The sequence below is a fragment of the Pavona decussata genome, unplaced genomic scaffold, assembly GCF_977016875.1.
Source record: "Pavona decussata unplaced genomic scaffold, jaPavDecu1.1 SCAFFOLD_64, whole genome shotgun sequence".
Classification (NCBI taxonomy): Eukaryota; Metazoa; Cnidaria; class Anthozoa; order Scleractinia; family Agariciidae; genus Pavona; species Pavona decussata.
The window spans coordinates 6,301,975-6,324,423 of NW_028145484.1; the positions used below are offsets into that span (position 1 = coordinate 6,301,975).

General features: G+C 37.7%; 1 protein-coding gene across 3 annotated transcripts; it reads left to right on the top strand.

The window, feature by feature from the left end:
• The first annotated feature begins 1,252 nt into the window (after positions 1–1,252).
• Positions 1,253–22,319, top strand: LOC146478785 (polycystin family receptor for egg jelly-like). Of its 3 annotated transcripts, XM_085112407.1 has the most exons (19): positions 1,253–1,582; positions 1,975–2,104; positions 4,522–4,853; positions 7,556–7,697; positions 8,316–8,431; positions 8,930–8,988; positions 9,354–9,505; positions 9,837–10,518; positions 10,933–11,560; positions 11,976–12,146; positions 12,744–12,794; positions 12,895–13,020; positions 13,669–13,860; positions 15,173–15,458; positions 15,906–16,639; positions 17,254–17,490; positions 17,883–19,163; positions 19,570–19,744; positions 20,170–22,319. In XM_085112407.1, exons 2-19 carry the CDS (start codon positions 2,029–2,031, stop codon positions 21,870–21,872), a joined length of 7,143 nt encoding a protein of 2,380 aa, XP_084968533.1. In that variant the 5' UTR covers positions 1,253–1,582; positions 1,975–2,028; the 3' UTR covers positions 21,873–22,319. The 3 variants fall into 3 exon arrangements, with proteins under 3 accessions (XP_084968533.1, XP_084968532.1, XP_084968531.1); XM_085112406.1 differs by lacking the exon at positions 1,253–1,582 and having other exon boundaries at positions 1,827–2,104; XM_085112405.1 differs by lacking the exons at positions 1,253–1,582; positions 1,975–2,104 and adding an exon at positions 4,256–4,382.
• The last annotated feature ends 130 nt before the right edge of the window (positions 22,320–22,449 follow it).

Below are 22,449 nucleotides of genomic sequence, written 5' to 3' on the forward strand. Positions count from 1 at the left end.
TGTAAGTTACATGTCTTTGTTCGCCCTTTCAAAACTTGTAAGCCGAACTGTTTTGCATTCTCGCAAATACATCAATCAGAGTTGTATTGCGATGTAAGCGGTGATTAAAAGTGTGTTCAGAGAAAAGCTGTGTTTGTTCGCGTTTCATAACATCAACTGTATTTTTGTCTATATAGAGATCTGACCAGCCTGTGTTTCTGATCTGGCACATTTTTCGTAGTAATAACAGGTTACATCAATCTGCGCACATAATTCTCACGGGTATTAAAATTTTTTCAGAACATGCGAGATGAAAAAAAAATTACAAATAATTATCGTGTGGATAATTGATAGCTTCATTCGAATACGTCATAACATTTAATGGTACAATTATAGAATCCCACGCCAATTTTTGCTTATTTGTACAGCTGATAACTGGAAACCGACTTTTGTTTTCGACAAGTACCATTGCTAAAAATTTGGGCTATTAAAATTTGTCGTAATTAGTTAATGGTCTTTTGTACGAAAGTTTTATTCAAAATACACACAGTTTTAATAGGCCAGACTGTTTCGAGTCCACTTCTAAGTGCAAACGTATCGGCTTCATTGACTCGAGTAACACTGAAAGTGCCTTAACACTTCTTTTGTACTTAAAGAAGTTGGCAACCGATTCTACCCAAAGATTCATCTCGACTGCCATGATGGAAAATAGTTTAAATGATTTTTTCTCTTTATTAGTGAAATTAACTTCCGCCTGACAATAAAAATGCCACTAACTATCCTTTGAGAATCTCTGCCTGACAAGTTTTATGATTCAGACACGCTTTCTTGTGCCTAACTTATATCGAAGACATATACGTATGGAGGATATCTGCAGTGCCAACGAGTATTACGGGATCTGAAAGCAACACGGCTGTTTCCTTTGAACATGCAGTTACTGACAAATAATTGGTTACTGAGGCTGCGTGAATATTGCTCATGATTAAATGGGGTGGCTTAACCTCCATTTAGTAGAATGTGGTGCTCTAAAATGACCAGAGATGAAGGATTTCAGTCGATTACAAATTATTATCACAGCGTTGAAGATTCGCATTTCATCGTCACGTATTACCATGAAATTTAAGTTTATCAATTAAAAAAAAAAAAAACAACAACGTTCGTTTCTTCTTGTAAATAAATGTGTTTAGATTTCCAATATATTTTTTCTATTATAAAATAATCCCTCTGTAAATAAATCATTATTCTGGTCCGTGCTCTTTCTGTGGATATTAGTGGAGTCATTTTGTTACCTCGTTACTCTGTTCGTCTTCATTCAGATTTGACCTCGTTTGCTTCCACGTTTATATCTCGGATCTGTTAATAACTATAGTGAAAAAAATCTACGAGAAATTACCAAATTTCATTTGTAAAAATATTAAAGAAAACAGGACCATCTCAAAAGTACTGCTGTAAAGGGCGGTTGATTCATTTATAGAAAGGTATACTGTGCTATACTCGCTGTGCATGTTTCGAGACTTTCTTTTTACAAGAAAGGCGCCTTCCACTTCCGAGGACTTACTTGAACGGAGCGTGGCACTATTTTTTTTATGTCTGTGAAGACTTGGTAAGTGAAATTTTTATAAGCTGCTCTTTCTTTTGCAATTCTCTTTAAAAGTATAACATTGTTTTTTTTTCAGTTTAGCTCTGGATTTTAACAATGGCTCGGCTCCGGGGAGTTTATGAGTAAAGTAAAATTATATTGAAACCATTACTGAATTATAATATATATTTATATTGCTTTCATTACCTGTGAAAAAATAGAGCACTTTAAACTACAAACACACAACCAAGGTGCTGCAGAAATAAGAAAGGATTTTCACGATGAAATTTAACTCAAATGGAATTTTATTTCATGTTATCACTGAATAAATTGCGAAACGATTTTGCCAGCCTTAACTGATTTCTCTTCGACATATTACTGTTGCGAACTGAATGTTTATTATTTTTTCCTCACAGAAAAACTGCGGTAACAGACGACGTCATTAGAAATTAATTTATGATCACTGAAGAATGGACTTTCGTGGTTTTCAAACCTTTCTATTGCTGGTACCAACAGTATTTGGAAAACAAAGTTATGATTTTCAAGGTATAACAAGTTTCCAGTTACATTCTTGATTTTACCGTTTCGACTTAGAAACACTGTAGCTTAACAACGTTCTTTTCATCCCTGACGTGAATACCTCTCTTTTTTTTCAAAGTTAAAAATATCAAGCCAATGTTTACATGCGATAAATTCATTTGAAGAGTCTTGATCAGGGTTACAAATCAACACTGCGTGGAAAAAAGAAAACCAGCTCCATTAAAGTCGTCATATCCAAAAACCAACTCGGTGCATGCAAGCAAACAAACAAAAAGCAACAAAAACAACAACAAAACGAGAACCCTAGCCTTTGATGACGTGTTTCTAGAATGGCCAACAGAACTTTTAGTGTTTCTCCTCTAATCGCCCCTAAAAAAGTCTTCAGTGGGGGATAAACGTGGGGGATAAAAGGATATTAGAAAAAGAGAAGAAACTAAAGATGTAAAGGTGTTAAAATTAATAGATTTACAACAAAACAGTTTGTCATCAACGTCAAATGCTCCTGGTTTGTATTTTTATATTTTTTGTATTTATTATATTTTTATATTTTCGGTATTTTTTTTAGTAGATACAATATGTTTATCTGAGTACCGCAGCCTTGTTACACAATTTATTTCAACAAAAGATGCAATAAGCTAGCCAAGGATTAAGTGAGAAAAATATATACACGTACAAGTGTATGTAGCTGGATCTCAGGAAAGGACTGTCAGACTGCTGATCTGTCGGGGCCGGCTGATCATCCTCTCAATTCTCATTATTTCATCGGTCTATTGTAATAACAAGCCATGTACAGGACTTTGCCGGCAACAAAACGTTTTCTCGCAGAAGGTTTAAAAAGCCCTATAAATTAAGAAAATTCTCATTCATTCATTTTGTTCTCCATTATTTGTTATAGCTTGGAAACTGAAGCGATATAACCCTTTCACCTGTTCACATTTTTCACTGTTTGTTTGAAATAAATAATAAAAAGTCTTTTCAAAACTGCAAGTATTTCGAAAATTAATAAAAAAGTTGGAGGCTTCTGGTTACGTGCGGTGTAGCGAGTTCTTTGCTTTTCGTTCCTTTTTGCATTGTACAATTGGTTTATTAATTTTTTCTGTATGGGAAAAGTTCGCTATTAATAATTGAACTGTGTCTCGTCTTTGTAAACAAAATGACAATAACTGTCATATAACCGATTTTTACTAGTTGAGGTGAGTAATAAAATGGACTATAACTAGAAAAATGGGTATTAAGCGGCTTTTGATTATATACGGTGCTATATTCTGTGTTAGTCTCCTGACGAAACAAGATTATTGCTTCACACTATCAGCGACATTAAAACCTTTGTAAGGCCTCCTCTAGGGCTGTAACACACCTGTCCAGTGGGATATTTACCGTTAAAAATAATTATTTCAAAAGCAAACCTCAAGCTTATGCAGAGGTGAAAAGAATAATTTTTCATAACCAAATCTCGAGGCGCTCAATACATCTAGTAGCGCCTAATATCCGCCCTTTTCGTTCTGATGTTGACATTGTGAGATAAAAAATTCTCCAAGCTAAGATCTCTAATGATCAGGTGAAAATGCTTTCCTTGTTCGTCTCGCCGTCGTTTAAATTATTGAAAGATATTGAAATAGGAAACTTATAATAAGGTTGTTGCCTTTGTCCTTGGTCTTTTGTATTATTGGCTTAAAAGCCTTCCTTGAACGCGATTTTCAGGTGAAGTTATATCTACGTTTGATGTCACTAGCGTTCTTTCAGCCTACTTTTAACTCGTGTAGCCTTTTGATTATGCAATGTCGAGGATTGCAAACAGTTGCCGGCATTCAAAACTGTTGTATTCCAATAAGATTAATATCTAAAGTTGTTTTCGACAGCAGGAGTTTAAAAAGGCCTTTAAATAATGATAACTGAAGGCAGGTCTTAGTGGCGTGCCTTGGTAGCTTAAGCTTAGCATGAAATTTGAAAAAAAATAATGTTTATTCTTTTACCCAGGAAGTAGTACGTGTTTAATTTTATCCCTGAACTTCCAAGCTTCTGTTCTGACGGCAGGATACTAATGACATTGAACCGGAAGCGGTTTTCCACCAATTGTCTTTCTTCTTGACATAACAAGGTTTATTCCTGCTATGAAACTAGCAAGAAGTCTACGTTATTAACACATCTTTACCGTCGTTGAGGCTTCGAACAAATTTTGGCCCATTAACAAAGATGAAAGTGGCTCAGTTCCTTTGCATTTTAATCGCGTCCTTGCTGTTTAGAAAAGTTAAGCAAGACACATTCAGAATTCAAGAGATTATATGTAAGATGGGCATTTTATTTAATGTCAAAGTTTTTGGAAAAGAAAGGCCCCGCCAAGAAATTTCAAATTAGGAATGTTTCGGCAAACAGATTGAGTGGATGCATTTTAACACTATTGACCTTTCTCTTTTACTCGTCAGCCAATTGTAGATCGCCCTTAGGCATGGAATCTGGTGCTATACCAGACAGCGCGTTGATGGCTTCTTCTACGTTGGAGAGAGATTTTGAAAAATATGGGCCAAAAAGAGCCAGACTCCATTTGAGAAAACCATCTCCTGGTTATCGCGCTGGTAACGTCAAAGCCAATCAGTCCTGGATCATGGTGGAGTTAGGGAAGGAAACTGTAGTAACTGGGATTGCTACCCAAGGTTATGGCGATACAGCAATGAAAGAGTGGGTAACCAAGTATACGCTGATGTTTTCGACTGGAAGTGTATTTTTGCACTTCAAGGAAACCAGTGGAGAAATTAAGGTACGTGAATAGTTATTAAGAATATCTGAAGATATTAGTAGTGTCTCTTTGTATAAGCGTTCGCGAAATGGTTACAATAGTGGTTGGGAAGTATCTTAGTTTCTGATTTTGCTAAGACTCACTTCTGATTTCAACTCTTATTTGTTCCTCTCTGCCCTAGTTTTCTACAGATCATATATTAAAAAAAGACCAATATATGTTGCCTTATAAATGTTTAATCATCGACCATTATTCATAAGTCTAACTTTCTCTCGGAGAGATATGTCCTGAGCATCCTTTATCGTTATTTTGAAAGGAAGCACTTATCTCAGCAATCGGAAACGACTTCCTTTAAACAAATCTGTACTATCTGCTGTCAGTACCCAGGGCTTGTTTGTAAAGCCTTCGTTTTTAATTTTCAGGCAATCCAACAATGGAATTAAACTATGCACGTCAGTGTGTTTTACCAATCACGTGCTCATCTGCTTATTAATGACATAATTTTCAAAGTTCTCCGAAAGCATCATAATTAAGGCTTATGAAGTCACTAAGACCAATGGAGAAATTTTGTCTGTCTTCTCTTATTATGGCGATAGCGTCAATTAGTTCCTTTAAAGAGTCCAAGACGATTCATGAACAACTTCATATGTGACAGATGTTCATTACTCATTATTCCTCACTTCTCCTTTAAGTCCAAACTTTAGGAGTTGTATTTTAATAAGTATAAATGCGCTTTTTCAGTTTCAAACATGTTTTTTTTTAATATCCTGCTGCGTACTAAAACAAATGTGAAAGAAAAATGAGAGTTGATTCTACTGTTGATATAACATTGGCGCCATAACTTAAATGCCAAATTTCACTTTAATTAAGGCTCAATGATTCCCGCAGGGTCCGCCAAAGTATAGGTTATATGAAAGTCGAAAGCAGCTTTATGCGTCAACTGGATGAGACATTAATCCGTTAAGGTATCCGGTAAAGGTGAAAATTTGGCCTAGTTCGGTGATTGTTAAAGCGAAGTTGTTACCATTAACATTCCATTTTTGGCACCGCGAAACGTGAAAGCTTTATTTCACTTGAGAATGTCTGAATTAAAAAAAGAACCAATTAGACCACTGATCTGTTATTCTGCTCTAATATTCTTTCACGAATTCGCCCCCTCCAGCTTTTGTAGTTACTAATCACCTAGAGTAGAAATGACCTTCAAAGAAACTCTCACTTTACAAAAAATATCGCAGAGTCGATAGCCAAACTATTTATATTGTCTCTGGACCTTTCATAATTATTTGACAGAATAGCAAGCAAAATGAAAGGAATCATCAATATGCTAATTTCGGGAGCTTTTGAGAAACACACAGGTGAAAAACGTCAGGACACTCGAGCGTATTCTTAGCACCTTTAATTTTTAAAAGTTTTAAATTTTTTTAAAAAAATTTTTAAGTGAGTGAAATTAGAAACTGGAAAAGTCTAATGTAAGGCTTGTAGATGGCTGAGAGGGTTGAATGTTAGTGACATTTTGCGGCTCTAATAACACTCTTTAAACTAATTAGAAGTTGTTTAAAGCGTTGAATTTATAACTACATTTTGATCGAAATCATAATGGACACTTTGTTGTATTTCCACTGCAAACTGAAAAGGTAGTTTATTAATTTTTATGAACAAATCCCAGGTGCCACAAGGGCCCGGGAACCTATGAATAAAATACCCAGTATTGAGAATGATGTATTATTCCAGAAAGTGACACAGGCATACTCGGAAAAAAGAAATCCGAGTGCTCCTATCAGGAGTAGAACCTAAGACCTTCCGATTACTAGTTCGGATGCTCTACCACTGAGCTACAGGAGACTCGCAGGAGCTAAGGCCATTAAACTAGGTTCATGAAACAAACATACTGCATACTGCTAGGATTTGATTCATTCATTCACCAGGCTTGAAATACACCATCACATTTATTTCATATATCACACGTTCGAACGTGATGGTATATTTCAAGCCTGGTGAATGAATAAATCAGATCCTAGCAGTATGCAGGATGTTTGTCCCATGAACCTAGTTGAATGGCCTTAGAGCATCCGAACTAGTAATCGGAAGGTCTTAGGTTCGACTCCTGATAAGAGCACTCGGATTTCTTTTTTCCGAGTATGCCTGTGTCACTTTCTGGGATAATATATCATTCTCATTCATTCACCAGGCTGGAAATATGCAATCACATTTATTTCAATACCAAGTATTGTTTAACATTTTATCTAGTTACACCAGAATGAGTAAGGGTGGGATCCCGAGGTAAGAGGCCGAATATTAATTAGGGTTACCCTACGTGGATTTTCTATTGCTTCCCCGACACTATGTAACACTCTACCTAACCGTCAGAAATTCAGATTCAGTCCCAGTCATCTTTTTAAATCGCCAAGTTTAGGCCGTTTACCGTTTCTTTTTTTAATTGCAGACATTGTCGATATAAGAATGTGAGGTCAATTTTACGTTTGTAGTAATTTTTTAGACTTGTTTCCATAGTTTAGTTCTAGCTTATGATGTTTTTCATTTCCATTCAAATATTGTTGACGCATCGAGGGTCGGTAAATGCGCACTAAGAAGCTTTATTATTTGTATGAAAATGTTACCAAATAGATTCAAGGGCATAGGAAACACTATTGAAAATGTCTTAATAAATTTATCCTTGCTCACTTTTACGGTGTATTAACTCACGTCCGTTTTTTTTTTCAAAGAATTTTACTGGCAATAACGACAGCAATGGGGTGCAACACCATGATGTTCCACTTCCTGTTTTGACGTCAGCTGTTATGTTGAGACCGCTGGAATGGAACAACAATGTGGGCCTGCGAATGGAGCTGTATGGATGTGACTCTGGTATGTGAACTGTGGTGTGATGGATAAATAAATTAAGACATTTATTAACTGCACTCATAGAACGAAATGTTCAATGACGTTAATAAAGGCAACCCAAGTCCTATAAGTCCTAATAAATTTTTGAAGGTGTTATTAAGTATTTAAGAAAAACTCCGCTCACTGCATTGATGTATTCGAGTACATTTTTATTCTATAGATGATATGCTTGGTGATGTCTACTTAATTTTTCGAACGTGACATTCATAGTCTCCTGTCTCGATGTCTGATAAAAAAAAAATGCAACAATGTATTTGAATTTTTTTTTAAAGTTCGGTACCTCAAGGAAAATACTATTTAAAGAAGGAGATTGGGTAAGATCACAAGGAGGACAAATCGGTGGCGCAGTATTGCCTGCAACTTTTTTAGATTGCGCTTTGCGTCGGCTCGAGTTTAAAAACTGTTGTCTGCAACGTTACGAAGTTGAACAACACAATACTCGTGCGTTGAGAAGTTGACGCATGCTATAGTTTTTGCACATGAGCCTTTAGAATTTTTACATATCCTTCGAGATGGCTGTTGGTTGAAATGATTCATGTATTTATTGTTCATTATTCAATGCTTAGCTGTTCCTATCCACAGGTTACTTTTTCTTGGCCAAATTCATAATTTCTCAGGAGCATGCGCTGTTCACCTTGTCATTTCTGGATAAAGAAAACAAAGAATCTCGAGCTTGGGCAGTTGACACTATAAGTGAGGTGAGAAAAAGGTTCAAATCCCATTGAAAAGGCTTGATTTCTATAGCAAAAAGTAGTTATTAGTTAAGAAGACCCCTTTCTGTCTCTCGTGAGGTATGTATTTAATTTTACAAACAACTGACGCTCGGGATGTTTAGGATAATAGCTTCACCTGTTGATATAGGGGCACTCACAAACAAGCGGTCCTTATTGTAAAACGTTTACTGAGGGGTGCTTATGAGGGGAAGAACCCAAGGAAAGAGAGGTTCTTATAAGACTGGGTCCACTATTTGGAGGAGGTCGCTAGCTGCAATTCTGCCAAACAATTTTAGATTGTTAAAAGAGCGGGTAACTTTATCCAGTGGATAAATCGGTCGGTGTCCAGCGAGTAAAATGTACTCCAGCAAATACACTGACACTTTATTTACTGGATCAAATTACCCAGTCTTTGAACAACTGGAGCTAGGGATCTTTTTAACTTTGTTACATTCTGAACACCGATATCCCTTTCTTTTGCAGATTAAGCATATCGTCCAATATATCCCAGGCTTTCTTAAGGTCAAATTTCGACGTTTCCGGTACGTAAAACAGCAAAATTTTCCCTATTAAATTTAACATTCTTGCTAACGAATGGTACAGTGCACTAACACGGAGTGAAGATATATGACTAGTTCACTTGCCGATTGAGTTCCGATGGCTTCATAGTGCTTTTCAATTTGTCTTAGGGAATGATCTATCTTTTGTAAGTGTTCCTCAAGATATAACATTAATAAGTTGACAAGGTTACCTAAAATGCTATGATCGACGCATAATTCAAACAACGTGAAAATACTTAGGAACTGCGAGCTCCGCACTTCCCGGTGGTATGCACGATATTAAAAATGTATCTTTCAATATCTTTTAAAGAATGCACTAACATACTGTTTTTCGTATTTTGTGTTAGACTGAGTACTGATTTGGGGCCACCATTGGTATCTGCTGAAGTTGAGATGCATTGCATCAGGGAAGCTGCCCACTTCATTGCGGACTTTTTGGCTAAATCTATTGGGCCTGAGAAAAGCATGTTTGCGTCAAAGATTGCTTACGTTCTTCCTGGTAAGTGAGATAAAACTAATGTTTCAGTGTCCAGTTATTTGGATTTGGACACTCAAAAGGGGAAAAGTAAGAGATAACACGGAAATAGCTTTGGTAAGGTGTTTTTCTCATTACGTCAGTTCCTGAATGCCTTCTGGGTTCTCAGCATCCTCTTTGAGGGAAATGGAAATACTTTTAATTAGACGTTTTAAGAATACTTAGGAAAAGAGAGAGAATCGAGTGGTTCTAGACGTTTAAAATAAAAAAGGAAACAAACAAAGAACAAAACAGGAAAAAAAATCAACAATCTAACCAAAAACAAACGAAAAAATTATTTGCCTTCTGTTTGCAGTGAACTCCAGTTGTCCTTTTCCAGAAGTTGCCATCAACCTTAACGAAACCATAACTACAGCTACCGAGGTGTTAACGACATCAACATTGACCCTCCGTGCAAGCATAACTTTCTGCAAGTCACCTATCAAGATGATAAAATCTTCGTTATGGGAGTTCATGATTATCGACAAATCCTCTGTGATGCCTGCATTTCTAATAATCCGTAATCGCACTGAACATGTGCTGGACCCTCGGTTTTGCACGGATTGTTACCCTGTTTACATGCTGGTACGGTTTACAGTCAGATTAAAGCATCTCGAAGGAAACACTCTAGAGAGCGTCGGAATTCTGAAAATCAGCCAACCAGCTCTAGTGGCGAAGATAAGAGGCCCAAGGGAGCAAACCAAAGGCATCGGTGCCGAAATCGTATTAGATGCTAGTGATTCGCACGATCCCGATAACCGCAGCGAGGGGACTTTGCATTTTACCTGGTTATGCAAGCAGAAGGACGCTGAAACAGTTTTTAAGGGAAAATGTCTTTACGGAAGGACAGAGGAGAACGGGAAGCTGTTAATTGTAAATGTAAACAGGCTGAAGTCCAGACACTACTATGATTTCAAGCTGATTGTGTCAAAACGAAAACGGACAACTTCTGTGATTCATGAATTAAAAGTTCATCCTTCAGTTCATTTCACTTTCAGGTAAACAAGAAATAACTTCTCTTTTTGAAGCGACAGTTGAGAAAGGGACGATAAATTCAATTCAGAGCGGAGTTTTAGACACTATTAGTCAACTCATTTAAGGAACTGACTGGGATGAGATTGAAAGCCTTAAAATATTTTTAGGTGGTTCTACAGTTTAAAATGAGGTTTTGCGGTTAAAGAGTTGTTTTATATGTGCCCTTCTTCCTGAGTTATATTAAGTTGGAAAGGGTTAAAAAAGAGATGGGACCTATAGGTGTTTTATTTTCGTTTCTGTTTATGAACGTTTATTCTCCAGTGGGGTAGTGACAGGGCTTATTTTAATGCTAGGGAAATAAGTTATGGAGGTAATTGAGTTTAAAATTGGCAGGAGGGAGACTAAACAGAATATTTCTGGGATATTTTTACCTGCAGGTGTAATGGAAATTGCGGGGAAAAAGTTGTTCAGTCCAAACGCATGAGACTTATCCCCGAATGTGACGGAAAACTTTGCAGTGACGTCAAGACGACTACATGGAGTATTCACGCGCACGAGGGATCTGGTGAAATAAAAATTGCACACAAGAAACTTCCCGGGCTGAGTTCACCACCAAGCCGTTTTGTTATACATAGTCTCAACTCGCACAGTACTAGTACCAAGACAAGAGATCCCATGTATACACTAAAAGCATTAATTGAAATTCAAGTGCAAAAGGATGTCATTGAGGAAGACTATAGCCAGGAAATTCGCCTTAACTCTGTGCCTTTCACGACAGGTGACAACAGCAACTGTTTTGTTCAACCATATGAAGGTTATGCCGTTGAAACTACTTTTAACATCACTTGTGTGGGCTGGCAAGACGAAGACAAACCATTAAAATATGAATTTCGTTATAACACCATCGCAGGCTTAGTGATAAACAATCCAAAGAAGGGAGCTGGATTTAACACCTTGTTGACAAAACTTCCAATTGGGGATAGATTTCAAAATTTCCAATTTCCAGTCGATATATACATCAAGGATGCGCTTGGAGATTTTGCTTTCAAAAGGATTAACGTTAAGGTAGGAATAGTTGATTACATTTTACATTCTCTCACCATTGATATTAGCTTTTCTGGATAAATTGGTGTCAAATTAAAATTGAAGGCGACGTGGCGTGACTGTAGTAGGTGGTTGACTCGTCAGACCTTCAGTGAGATCACTATTCGTTGTAAGCCACTCTCCGCTTAGAGTTGTTGAACTGCACAGCAGTTAACAAAATTTGCTTCAACGCTAGCTGACTTGTTAATAAAAACTTGACAAAGTAATGAATGTAACCACTTGGAGTAATAAGAAACCCTCTAGACTTAATATTATTAAAGAAGCTGTGCTATACGTTTTCTGCAGTACGGTCTCACAGAGATGGGGCCATAATGAAGGCAGGCGTCAATCTTATATATTGTTTCGTATTTATTTCACGCTTCTCTCGTGTTTTTAGGTGAAGGACAAGTACTCTGCAGATATCAACAAAACAGTGTACAGGATTGCCAACAACCAGCGAAACAAAATCAACGTTTTTGTAGAGGAGAAAAAATACGCCGAGGCGTGTGACTTGGCTATCTCTGTTCTTTCCCTTGTGGAGCAAAGAAAACGACCAGGCCAGACAGAGGTTAGTATTTACAAGATCATCTCCAAAATTCAATCTAGTATAGTTGATGTGTTTACCGAACATAATACGTGTAAGAAGGATTCGGGCTTATATTGCGTGCTACACTTTTGCCATTTGACAAAGTTGAAGTTTTCTTTGAGGTTCTGGAAATCCTCCTGAGAACTTCCTGGATGGCTTCCGTTTTGAGTTACCAATGAATGGCAAGAACGACTAAAAAGGCCTTGTTATTTATAACGTCCGTGCTTTCGACTCAAGTCCAAATAATTTTACACTTTAACAATCCAAGAAGCACTTAAAAATAATTAAAGAATTGTCATGCACAGACGTCGGTCACGTGAAAAATACGTATAAGTTTTTCTCGATTTTTTTCGATTCTCTTCCTTCCTTTGTACCTTTCCTTTCTACCTGAGAGCCTAATTACCTACCTTCCTCCTTTGGTTCATTCCTCTCTCAATCCTTCCCACCCTTTCTTCCTTCATTGTTCTTTCCTATTTAATCAGAGAACAAACAGCAACAAAGAGCCTCATTCGAACCTGTATGTGCATTAGATTTAAACCTTATTGCCTAGATAACTGTTTCTTGTTTTCTTGCTTTCAGGAAGGAAATGGAAAGGAGAAACTTAAAATTTCAAAGGATGAAGCTAGAAGGGTCAGGATATTTGAAATTGGTATTTCATGCTGATGAATTTTCTTTTTCACGAATCTTACCTTATTTCCTTTTACATAATGAGCTTGTTTGATATTCCCAGATAAAAAACAACATCATCAAACAAATGGTAACTGTGAAAATTAACAGTAAGGAGCTTATATCAAAAGTGAGCACGGTTATAGCCATGGCAACCACAGAGAAGGACGAAATATCTCAGGAATCGCAGGTAAACGTTTTTAATGCTTTAAGAAAATCGTGGTACTAGTTAAGAATGATAGCTGCTTTCTCAGTTTGTTTTTTGCAGTAATCAGCCAGTTATCACACCATTCATTGCAAGACTTTCCAAATCATTGCTACTTTCTACCAGCCTCAAAATGTGACAAGTAACAGCTGTGTTTAGCCTCCCGTCTAATAAAGACTTGCCTTTAGAGGGCACATACTTTAATGAGCCAAACAAACTTCCTTCAAATTTTTAAGATTCTGGTGAGCGCTGAAGTACACAATAACAATAAAAAAAAGTGGGAAGCCTCTGTTTAAAGGAGGCCAAATAAGGCCGTTTCTTTTGTGTCCTAAGAATGAAATATAATGATTCCTTTCATCTGATAATAAATCATATAAGAAGAAATATCAACGCCTTATTTTTCACATACACTGCGTGTGACGAGCTGCGGCCTGAAATCTAACTGTATACCTTACCTTACCTTACAGTAGCTAATTTCCACACATTCTAGGTATCGATATCGTTTGCCAGGATAATGCTAATTGTTTTTCAACATCTTATGACAACCAAGAAAACGAATTGAATGTTCACATTTAATGTTCACATCTTCGCCCGACATCCCCCTAATTTAATATAATGTCATTTTGAATGTAGGAGAAAGCTTTGCGGCTACTGGATGAAGCAACAGAGTTTCTCTCCAAACTTATAGCTAACAGCACTGAAGACACGGACACCCTGACAAAAGATGTCAGTAAGAATATACTGCTTGGCCTGGGAAATATTCTTAGGATCTCTTCGGAGGACGCTAGCATTCTTTTGGGGCAGACAAACAATTTTAAGAAAAAGGTACTACAAATACTAAAGGCTACTTAATACTCCTGATGTGCATGCTGTTACTTTTTTGGAGGAATTCGTGCAGCGATTTCAAACTTATTACTAGAATCATATACATAATTTACTACCACATCAACGCTTGACAGAAAATTTCATTTTTGATTCTTTAATTTCCAACAAGTCAGACGGCTTAGTATTGGCGTTAACGAAATCCTGAATTTATTTTGGTTTAAACTACTTCGCAGTAAGATCCCATATTTCTGTGCAAATATTGAAAAAAAGAAATATCACCCATAATTTTATTTATTTATTGCAGGGCCCCACTGAAAACCACTCTCAGTGGCGTGGGCTTCCTGTTGAATATCTTCATTTTAGAACGTCCTGTTAAAGTGCTTCCATTACAACGGTCAAACTTAAAAATTCATCCACAAATTAAAAGCATGCATGTACTGCGCATAGTACACAGGACCTCAGTGAAGAAATACTTATAAGCTTTAATTTCAATGACACGCTAGATCCATCTCATGCAGTAGAATAGACAGTAATATTCGACTCTGAGAAAGAAAGGATTAATAACGTGTACGTTTTTAAAAGGAATTTGAAAAAAAACAACAACAACAACAACAAAAAAAAAAAACCAAACAAAACAAAACAAAAGCAAAAACAAAAACTTGCACTCCACTCGATTTCATTGTATTAATTCATTTTCCATTGTTATATGTATGTATATAGTGGTTTCTGCAAGACGATATTATGCAACATCTCCAGTCCTTCGAATTGTTATCTTCTTTTAATTCTGTAAGTCAAACTGTAATGTTGTTCCCCAAAACACTGTGGACATAAAATTCAAGATACCCGTGCAAATAGAGAACGACGTTTTTCGTTTATAAAACATGTCTCGACATTTTCAAATACCATCGTTAGTTCCGAGGAGTACAGTAAAACTCTGCTTATATATCTGAGAGAGTGAACTAACATTAAATACTTATGTGAGAATACAATGTGTAACTTAATAACTGATAGATTTGCCGCCTCGATGGTGTCTCCCTCTCATGCAGGCCTTGACTGGCTCATGTTGAGATGGCGGTGAATAAAGAAAATTCACATACACCCTTCTATATGAATTATTAAATTTCAGGAAAGGCTGCGGACGAATCTTGTGATCAAATTTCTTTTCACCAATGCCTGTTCATTAACTTATCGAGACGTTGAAATCATGGAATAAATATATTATACAGTATATTAGCCGTCGAATTACGCCAGTTCTGATATTGGCTATAAAAGTTATTGTCGTTATAATTATAACCCTTTTCTATCCTTCCAGAGCAAAGAAATTGCCCAAACAGCGCTCAAAACGATATGGAAACTTCGAGACTCTATCGTTGTCAACAAGGCTGACGATGAGCCCGTGGTCATCACCAGTGATTTTTTATCCATGGTTCTGTTCAGGCAGACTAATATCAAAACGATTAAAGTTGACAAAACCTCCTTCACCTTACCGTCATATGGAAGCCTGTTCAGTGAACTTGGAATAAACGAAACTGATACCACTACCAAGGTCGTTTTATTCAAGAACAATCCTTACACGTGGCACAAGAGTGCATCAAGAGGTAAAAGTTTTAACTGCTGATGCCTAAAGAGGTGCAGAGTCAACTTTTGTTCTTTCCTTTCAAAGTGGTGAAGAAATATGTTAAAAATATCCCTTAACTGTTTTGCAATAGTCCCTGTTTTCCAAGTTTTGATTGCGCAAGGGTTTGCATAAGTAATCAAGTAATCAAGGCCCGGTCTCGACGACAAACCTCTTATGCAGCTTACCTCATGAATTTTAATGACATTATTTTATAATTAAAATAATGATAATAATGTTGTTTAATATCTCTGGTACACAAATTAACATGTGTAAATATTATCAAATGTGCTGTACAATGATGATGGTGATTAAAATAAGTAACGTCACTGAGATTAATGTGATAACAGCTGGCAATGGCATTCTCGGATGAGCAACGTATGACAGTTGTCTTTACTTATTATAATCAAATTCTGTCTTTACTTCTTAGTTAGGTCATGGGTAATCGACGTGGTGCTACAAAAAGAAGACAAAACAAACTTGAACATCTCTGGACTAAAAGAACCAGTTCAACTGTATATTCCCCAGCATCCTGGTGATCGTGCTTCACCTGGTGCTGTCAGGAGGAACACCGATCAATACTTTGTCAAACCAAGCTATGACCTAAACGACACCTCTCTCATACAGTATCATAAAATAAACCTTACTCACGATCGAGATGTAGTGTTTGTCCAACTAGTCCCCGAAATATCGACGTTTACACCACTACGCGTTTATGTGAGCTATTCAGATCTCCCTACGCCCATTTTTTACCATTTTTCCACCATGATACCAAGGTGCGAAAACCTTGAAAATAAGATGGTAGAGGTGAATTGTACCAAAGATTCTAAAAAGTACGTGTTTTCATTCACTGCTTCTAATACCGGACACGTTGGACCACATTACATTGGCATACATTATTACGTTCAGAGAGCCTATGACGTTGGCAATGATGATGTCACCGCCAAGGCGCGGATAAAGAGATCCTGTGGGGATGGTAGTAGAAGGAAGAAACGTTCTTGCGTTGGCGTAAAATCTCCTCCCCTTCCGCCTACGTCGACCTCTATTGCAGTGCAGGCACCATACAATGCTAGCACTGATTTGAAATACAATCTGTCTATGAACATCGGAAGCTGCTTATACTGGTCTGAAGACAGAGAAGAATGGACGAATGAGGGATGCAATGTAAGACTCACTTTTACTCGCCACTTCTATTGTTATGTTTGTCTTTGTGTCCGTGATGTGAGGTTAGGTTTAATACTCAGTTCAGTATATATTATGTTATCCAGTGCGTGTGTCCAAATTTATTTCCGCTGTGGCGAGAACGTCCGCTAAAGTTCATTAGAATTGTGGACCTTGCAATTTGATCCGGGATCTGAGAGGCACAGATTTGTCAGTCATAACAGCCAAAGTTGAATTTTTAAAACTGTTAGACGTGATTTTGGCTAGCATGAACGCCTACCTTCACGTTCTACGAAACCGGCTCCTAAAGGTATGCCATGGAACAAGTTTTGAAAAGAGTGTAATATCGTAACGATTTCTGTGTTGGGACGTCATAATGAACAGAAAATATTCTACAACGCCAAAAAAATTGGACGGAGGTTGAACAGAGCTTTTGAAACTCATCAAAGTCCTCCGCAAAAGCCGCTTGGATGAGTTCTGAAAGCTCTGTATAACTTTCTTTCAAATGTTTTGGGGTTGAAGAGTATTTTCTGTTGAACTTTTCGAGCTTTTGCCGGTGTTCATTTGTGCTCTTCAAAGTGAGAGAAAAATGGTTAACGTGCCTCTTTTTCTTGCAGGTTACCTCAGACGTTGTTTCTGGGAACATCCATTGCCTTTGCAACCATTTATCTGCATTTGGTGGAGATTTCTTCGTGGCACCAAACGAAATAAACTTCAGAAAGGTTTTCAGTAATTTTCCCGACATCGGAAAAACTAAAAACATTGTTGTCTTGACAACAGTGTGCACCATGCTTCTGCTGTACTTCATCGGCCTTATATTTACTAGACGAGCGGACAAACGAGATAAACAGAAGGTCAGTGAGCATCGGTAACCTCTTCGTATTAAGTGTTTTGGTTTGTTATTTTTCACCAGCCCGAAAACGCTTTTGCGGGTACAGCAGACAGTGTAAGACAATAGCCAAGTTGCTCCGGACGGTAGCGCTTTGAGGGTCACACTTGCGAAACAATTGTTGTGTGACGTACAACGTGCGTGAGGGTTGTACAAAGGATGTTATTGTTTTAAGTGTATTTTTGGCTGGTGATAGAAGCCTTCTATCTGACCAACTTGTACTGAAAAATCTCTCCCATTAGGATTTTGCTGAATATTTTGGTTCGATTAAATCTTTCATGTTTCTTTTCAGCTGTTTGGGTTCGATTCACCTCTGCAAATAACCTTTGACATACATTATTATATTTAATGTTTCAGACAATACCAAATGTCTACCTTCCCGATGGCGAGGAACATGGAGCTCACCACTATCACATTTCCGTTGCCACGGGCATGTGGATGGGAAGTGGGACAACAGCAAATGTTGGGATTGTAATCTACGGCGAAGATTGCTACAGCGACCGAATTATCCTTAGCGACTTGGCAGCAAATAAAGCGTTTTTTGCACGGGCAAGTGTCAACACCTTTACCGTATCCTTGCCTAGGAACCTGGGGCCATTGTACAAGATTCGAATGTGGCATGACAACAAGGGTGATAGTCCTGGATGGTTTCTTCTGGATGTCGTGATAACAGAATTAGAATCACAACAAAAATGGTATTTTATTGCAAACAGGTGGCTTGCAGTCGAAAAAGGGAGTGGAGAAGTTGATATCCAGCTAAATGCTTCGAATAAACAGGAAGCATCGAAGTTTAAAAATCTCTTCTTTTCCAGGGCTTCAAAACAATTGGCTGATGGACATTTGTGGATTTCTGTCCTTGCCAGACCGCCCCAAAGCTCGTTTACAAGAACACAGCGACTTTCTTGCTGTATGTCGGTGTTTTTTTCTGCTATGATTACAAACGCTATGTTCTACGACTTTGGCGAGGAAGTTAAAGATACTTTTCAAGTTGGCCCACTGACGGTGAGTTGGACGCAAGTGAAAATAGGTATTCAAAGTGCCTTGATAGCTTTGCCCGTGAATGCAGTCATAGTTGCTCTTTTTCGAAATGTGAAATTAAAGAGACAGCAATGCAAAGGAAGTAATGAACCTGAGGGAGTAAATTTACCAAATGGTCTCCCTCATTATGTTATCTGCATAGCTTGGTTTCTTTGTATTCTGACAATTCTGTCTTCAGCATTTTTTACCGTGTTCTATAGCATATTCTGGGGAGCAGAAAAATCCAACGAATGGCTCACTTCCATCCTCGTTTCACTCATCCAAGATATTATCATCGCACAACCCATTCAAGTTTTGCTTATAGCTTCTTTGCTGTCAATCTTGGTAAGAAAACCAATCAAGCACGACCTTGTGCACGGGCTGCCGCACCAAAAGAACCACTGCGAGAACGATTCCAAAGTAGAGCCACCAGAGGAGGAGGAGTTGAAAAAATCTAGAACATTCTGGGTCAAGTTTCGAAAGATGTTCCGATCGGTCGTGGAAATAATTTTCTTTGTGATATTTGTTATCCTGCTGTTTGTGGTTTGCTATGGAAACAGGGGTACATCAAGATATGACCTGACTAAATCACTGAAGGATATTTTTGTTACGTTTGACAAGGTAAGTATGATGCAATCTGGGATAAAATCAAAACGCACACAAAACGATCTGTCGAATAAGTCTATTCAGTTATATGTAGGGTCCCTTTATTTTGGACTTAGCATTGATGAATGAAACCCATTCTTCTGGTAGTCATGTTCTGCAAAGTTGGATCTATTTGCAATGCTTGCCAGGAATTCGTTAGTTAAACAATGTTTGATGAGCTTCCCTAACAAATCAAACGTTTGGGTAAACTCTAAGAAAAAATTAACTTTGAAGAACTTTCAGAGATTTTTGATGGAAATGAAACTTTTTTCAACATTATCATATCACATCACATCACATCACATCACATCACATCATATCACTTAAGGGATTTTTTGCAATCCTTAATTACACGTCGATAGGGTTTCATCATATCTTACAGCGAGTGAACAGTACCGTAACGTTTTGGAACTGGACACGAGAGAGGTTGGTCCCAGGCGTTTTCTTGTCAGAGTGGTACAACGAACAACAAGTCACGTTTGAGGAAGGCTTCATTAGCAGTGGATATCCATTCCTAGTGGGCATGCCTAGACTTCGGCAGATCAGAATACAAACAGGTAAGACTATCGTATTCGTTGGTTCCATTAAAGTGCGTACGAAAATCAAAACGTACATTACGGCTATTACGGTTAAGAATATTTTTATAATTCTCCCTATAGAATAAAACTTACTGTAAGAGCATAGAGTATTGGAAGCTAACAAGCGTGTGGAGTAAAGTTTGAAAGCTTTTTTGCCACTAGACATTATCTTCTTTCTCGGAACTCACAGTTTCCTTCAAGTGTTTTTTTCCAGGACTACGGTCGGAATCGATTATGTTTGCGGACAAATATTTAATACTTTTCTCCCCAGATGGTGTTACTGTGATCGATTTATCATGATGCGAGTACTAAAAATGTTTCTTAAATTAGTTGTTAAAATATAATGGAAGAAATGCGACCTTTTACCTGTAATTGTTTAATTGACCTCATGATTTGGATTGTAGATTCCTGTAAAGTTGAAAACCTCATTGGAGTGAGACGATGTTTGCCTTTTTACAGTTCCAAGATGGAGGATAAAACTCAATACAACCTACGTGACTGGACACCTGTAAATAATATCAGCGTATTCCAGGCTTCATTTAAGCTGGATGATTTGTGTCCTAAGCCTTGGAGATACCAGACAGCAGAAGCCTTGGACACTCTCTCCTTTGGCGGGTTTTACGCCATTTATGACGGTGGTGGTTACGTTGCTGATCTTGGTTATAATGCTAACACAGCTCTTGGCGTCATAGATAACTTGGAAAAAAGCGGCTGGATAGATGATAGAACTGTTGCAGTTTTTGTGGAGTTTACGGTCTATGAACCTTCAAGCACACTCTTCAGTGCTTTAAAGTACCTCTATGAGAAGTACCCAACTGGAGGAACGAGGGCAACGAGTAGAATTGACACCTTAATGATATATTACCCAGTAGATCCAAACTTCAGGACATTTTATCTAATATGCCAGCTTCTTTTGGTGTTTCTAATATTCGGATTGTTTATGGTGGAGATAGTAAAACTATATTTGCAAGGATGCAACTATTTTACTCACATTTGGAACTTGGTAGAAATTTTTCATGTCACCAGTGCGATAGCAGCCGTGAGCCAGTACTTCTTCAAGGCAAAGTACACAAGCGATTATGTGCGGCGAGTTAAACGAAATCCCTTTGAGACTTCAAGCTCAGATTACATCGTTCTGTGGTGTAATCTCGAAATATGGCTTTTGTCCTTCGTCGTCTTTCTCGTGACTATAAAAATGTTGAGGCTAATAAAGTTTAATCATCATATCTGCCATTTGACACACACGGTGAAATCAGCAGCGAGACATTTGATTTCTTACTCGGCTGTGTTCACTGCCACACTCCTCGCCTACACTCATTTGGGAACTATGCTTTTCGGAAGCAAGGCATATTCCTATTCAAACATGGCCAGGTCTATTAGAATGCTCCTTGAGAGACTTCTGGGAAATAACATGTACACCAAGGAACTCCAAGCAGCAAATGACATTATGGGTCTGTTATTTACGTTTGCTTACTCATTTTCCTTTGCCATGATCTTGATCAACATGTTTTTGAGCATTCTGCACGCATCCTATATCGAAGTCAGACTCCTAAAGAAGGGTCACTATCCTGACGCCGAATTGGCTCAGTTTGCTTGGCGCTACTTCCTCCAAAAGAGTGAAACATTTTGGTATAATGCAAAAAGTTTATTTAGAATTAGAAACTCAAATGAGCCCAAATTAAGGCGTAAGAGAGGCAGAGCAAAGTACTTTAGTACTCGTAAGGCAAATGTCTTAGATGATTCTGACACCTTCTTTTGCACGAAGTACGATGAATATCGGAGTGTATTCTATCTTCATTCAGAAATCACACCGGCCGCAGACTTCCGATGCCTCTCAACTGGAGAAATACGATTTGAGAAACCAATTATCGACGATTTTGACGGCACCGATATTAATTTGGTGGACGAGTATTCTTCGCTAAGAGATATAAAGAAAATTTTGCTACAAATGGGAACATCTGTCTTCATTAACAACTATCAGCGGAGCTCAAGTCTGAGCGATGAAGATGACGACGATAAAGATGACGCTGGGTTGTTGAAAAGTGAATGGAGCGACGGCTCCGAAAGCGATCAAAGTTTCTTTGATGTTAGCATGGCGTATATTTAATGACCTTGCGCAAAGGGCTGTGTCTTGCTTTGGGACACTTTGTCAATCTCCTTCTATTGATAACAAAGTTCTTAAACTTTGCACAAGAAATAAGAATGCGTGCATCAACTGTTAACACACTGAGCAGCGAATCTGTATTCACCCTAGTCCTTATGTTATTCAAATTTAAAAACCCCCATTGAACACAATTGGAATTAACCAAGGTTAACCTCAGATATGAAGCATTTAAAAATATCATATACAAGTAGAAAGTAGAAGTAGGAAATGACACGCATTCTTTTATAACCTGATGCAAAGACAAGAATTCAAAGAAGTCTGGAACAATTTAAAAGTTGATTGTAAACATTATATGTTACTGGCAGGATTTAAGCCCTTTCGAATTAACTCTTGCTCATGGTTTCCATCGGGAAATGTTAGAATTTGTAATTTTGCACTTTTCGTTGCGAAATAAAGCCTGTGATATGATACGAAATCTGTGAAATGCAAATATGGAGGACAAGAGAATGACATGCCTTACTATTAGATTTTTTCTTTCAGTTCGCTGGCAATGCCATTGTCGGTAGTATAGTAATGACCC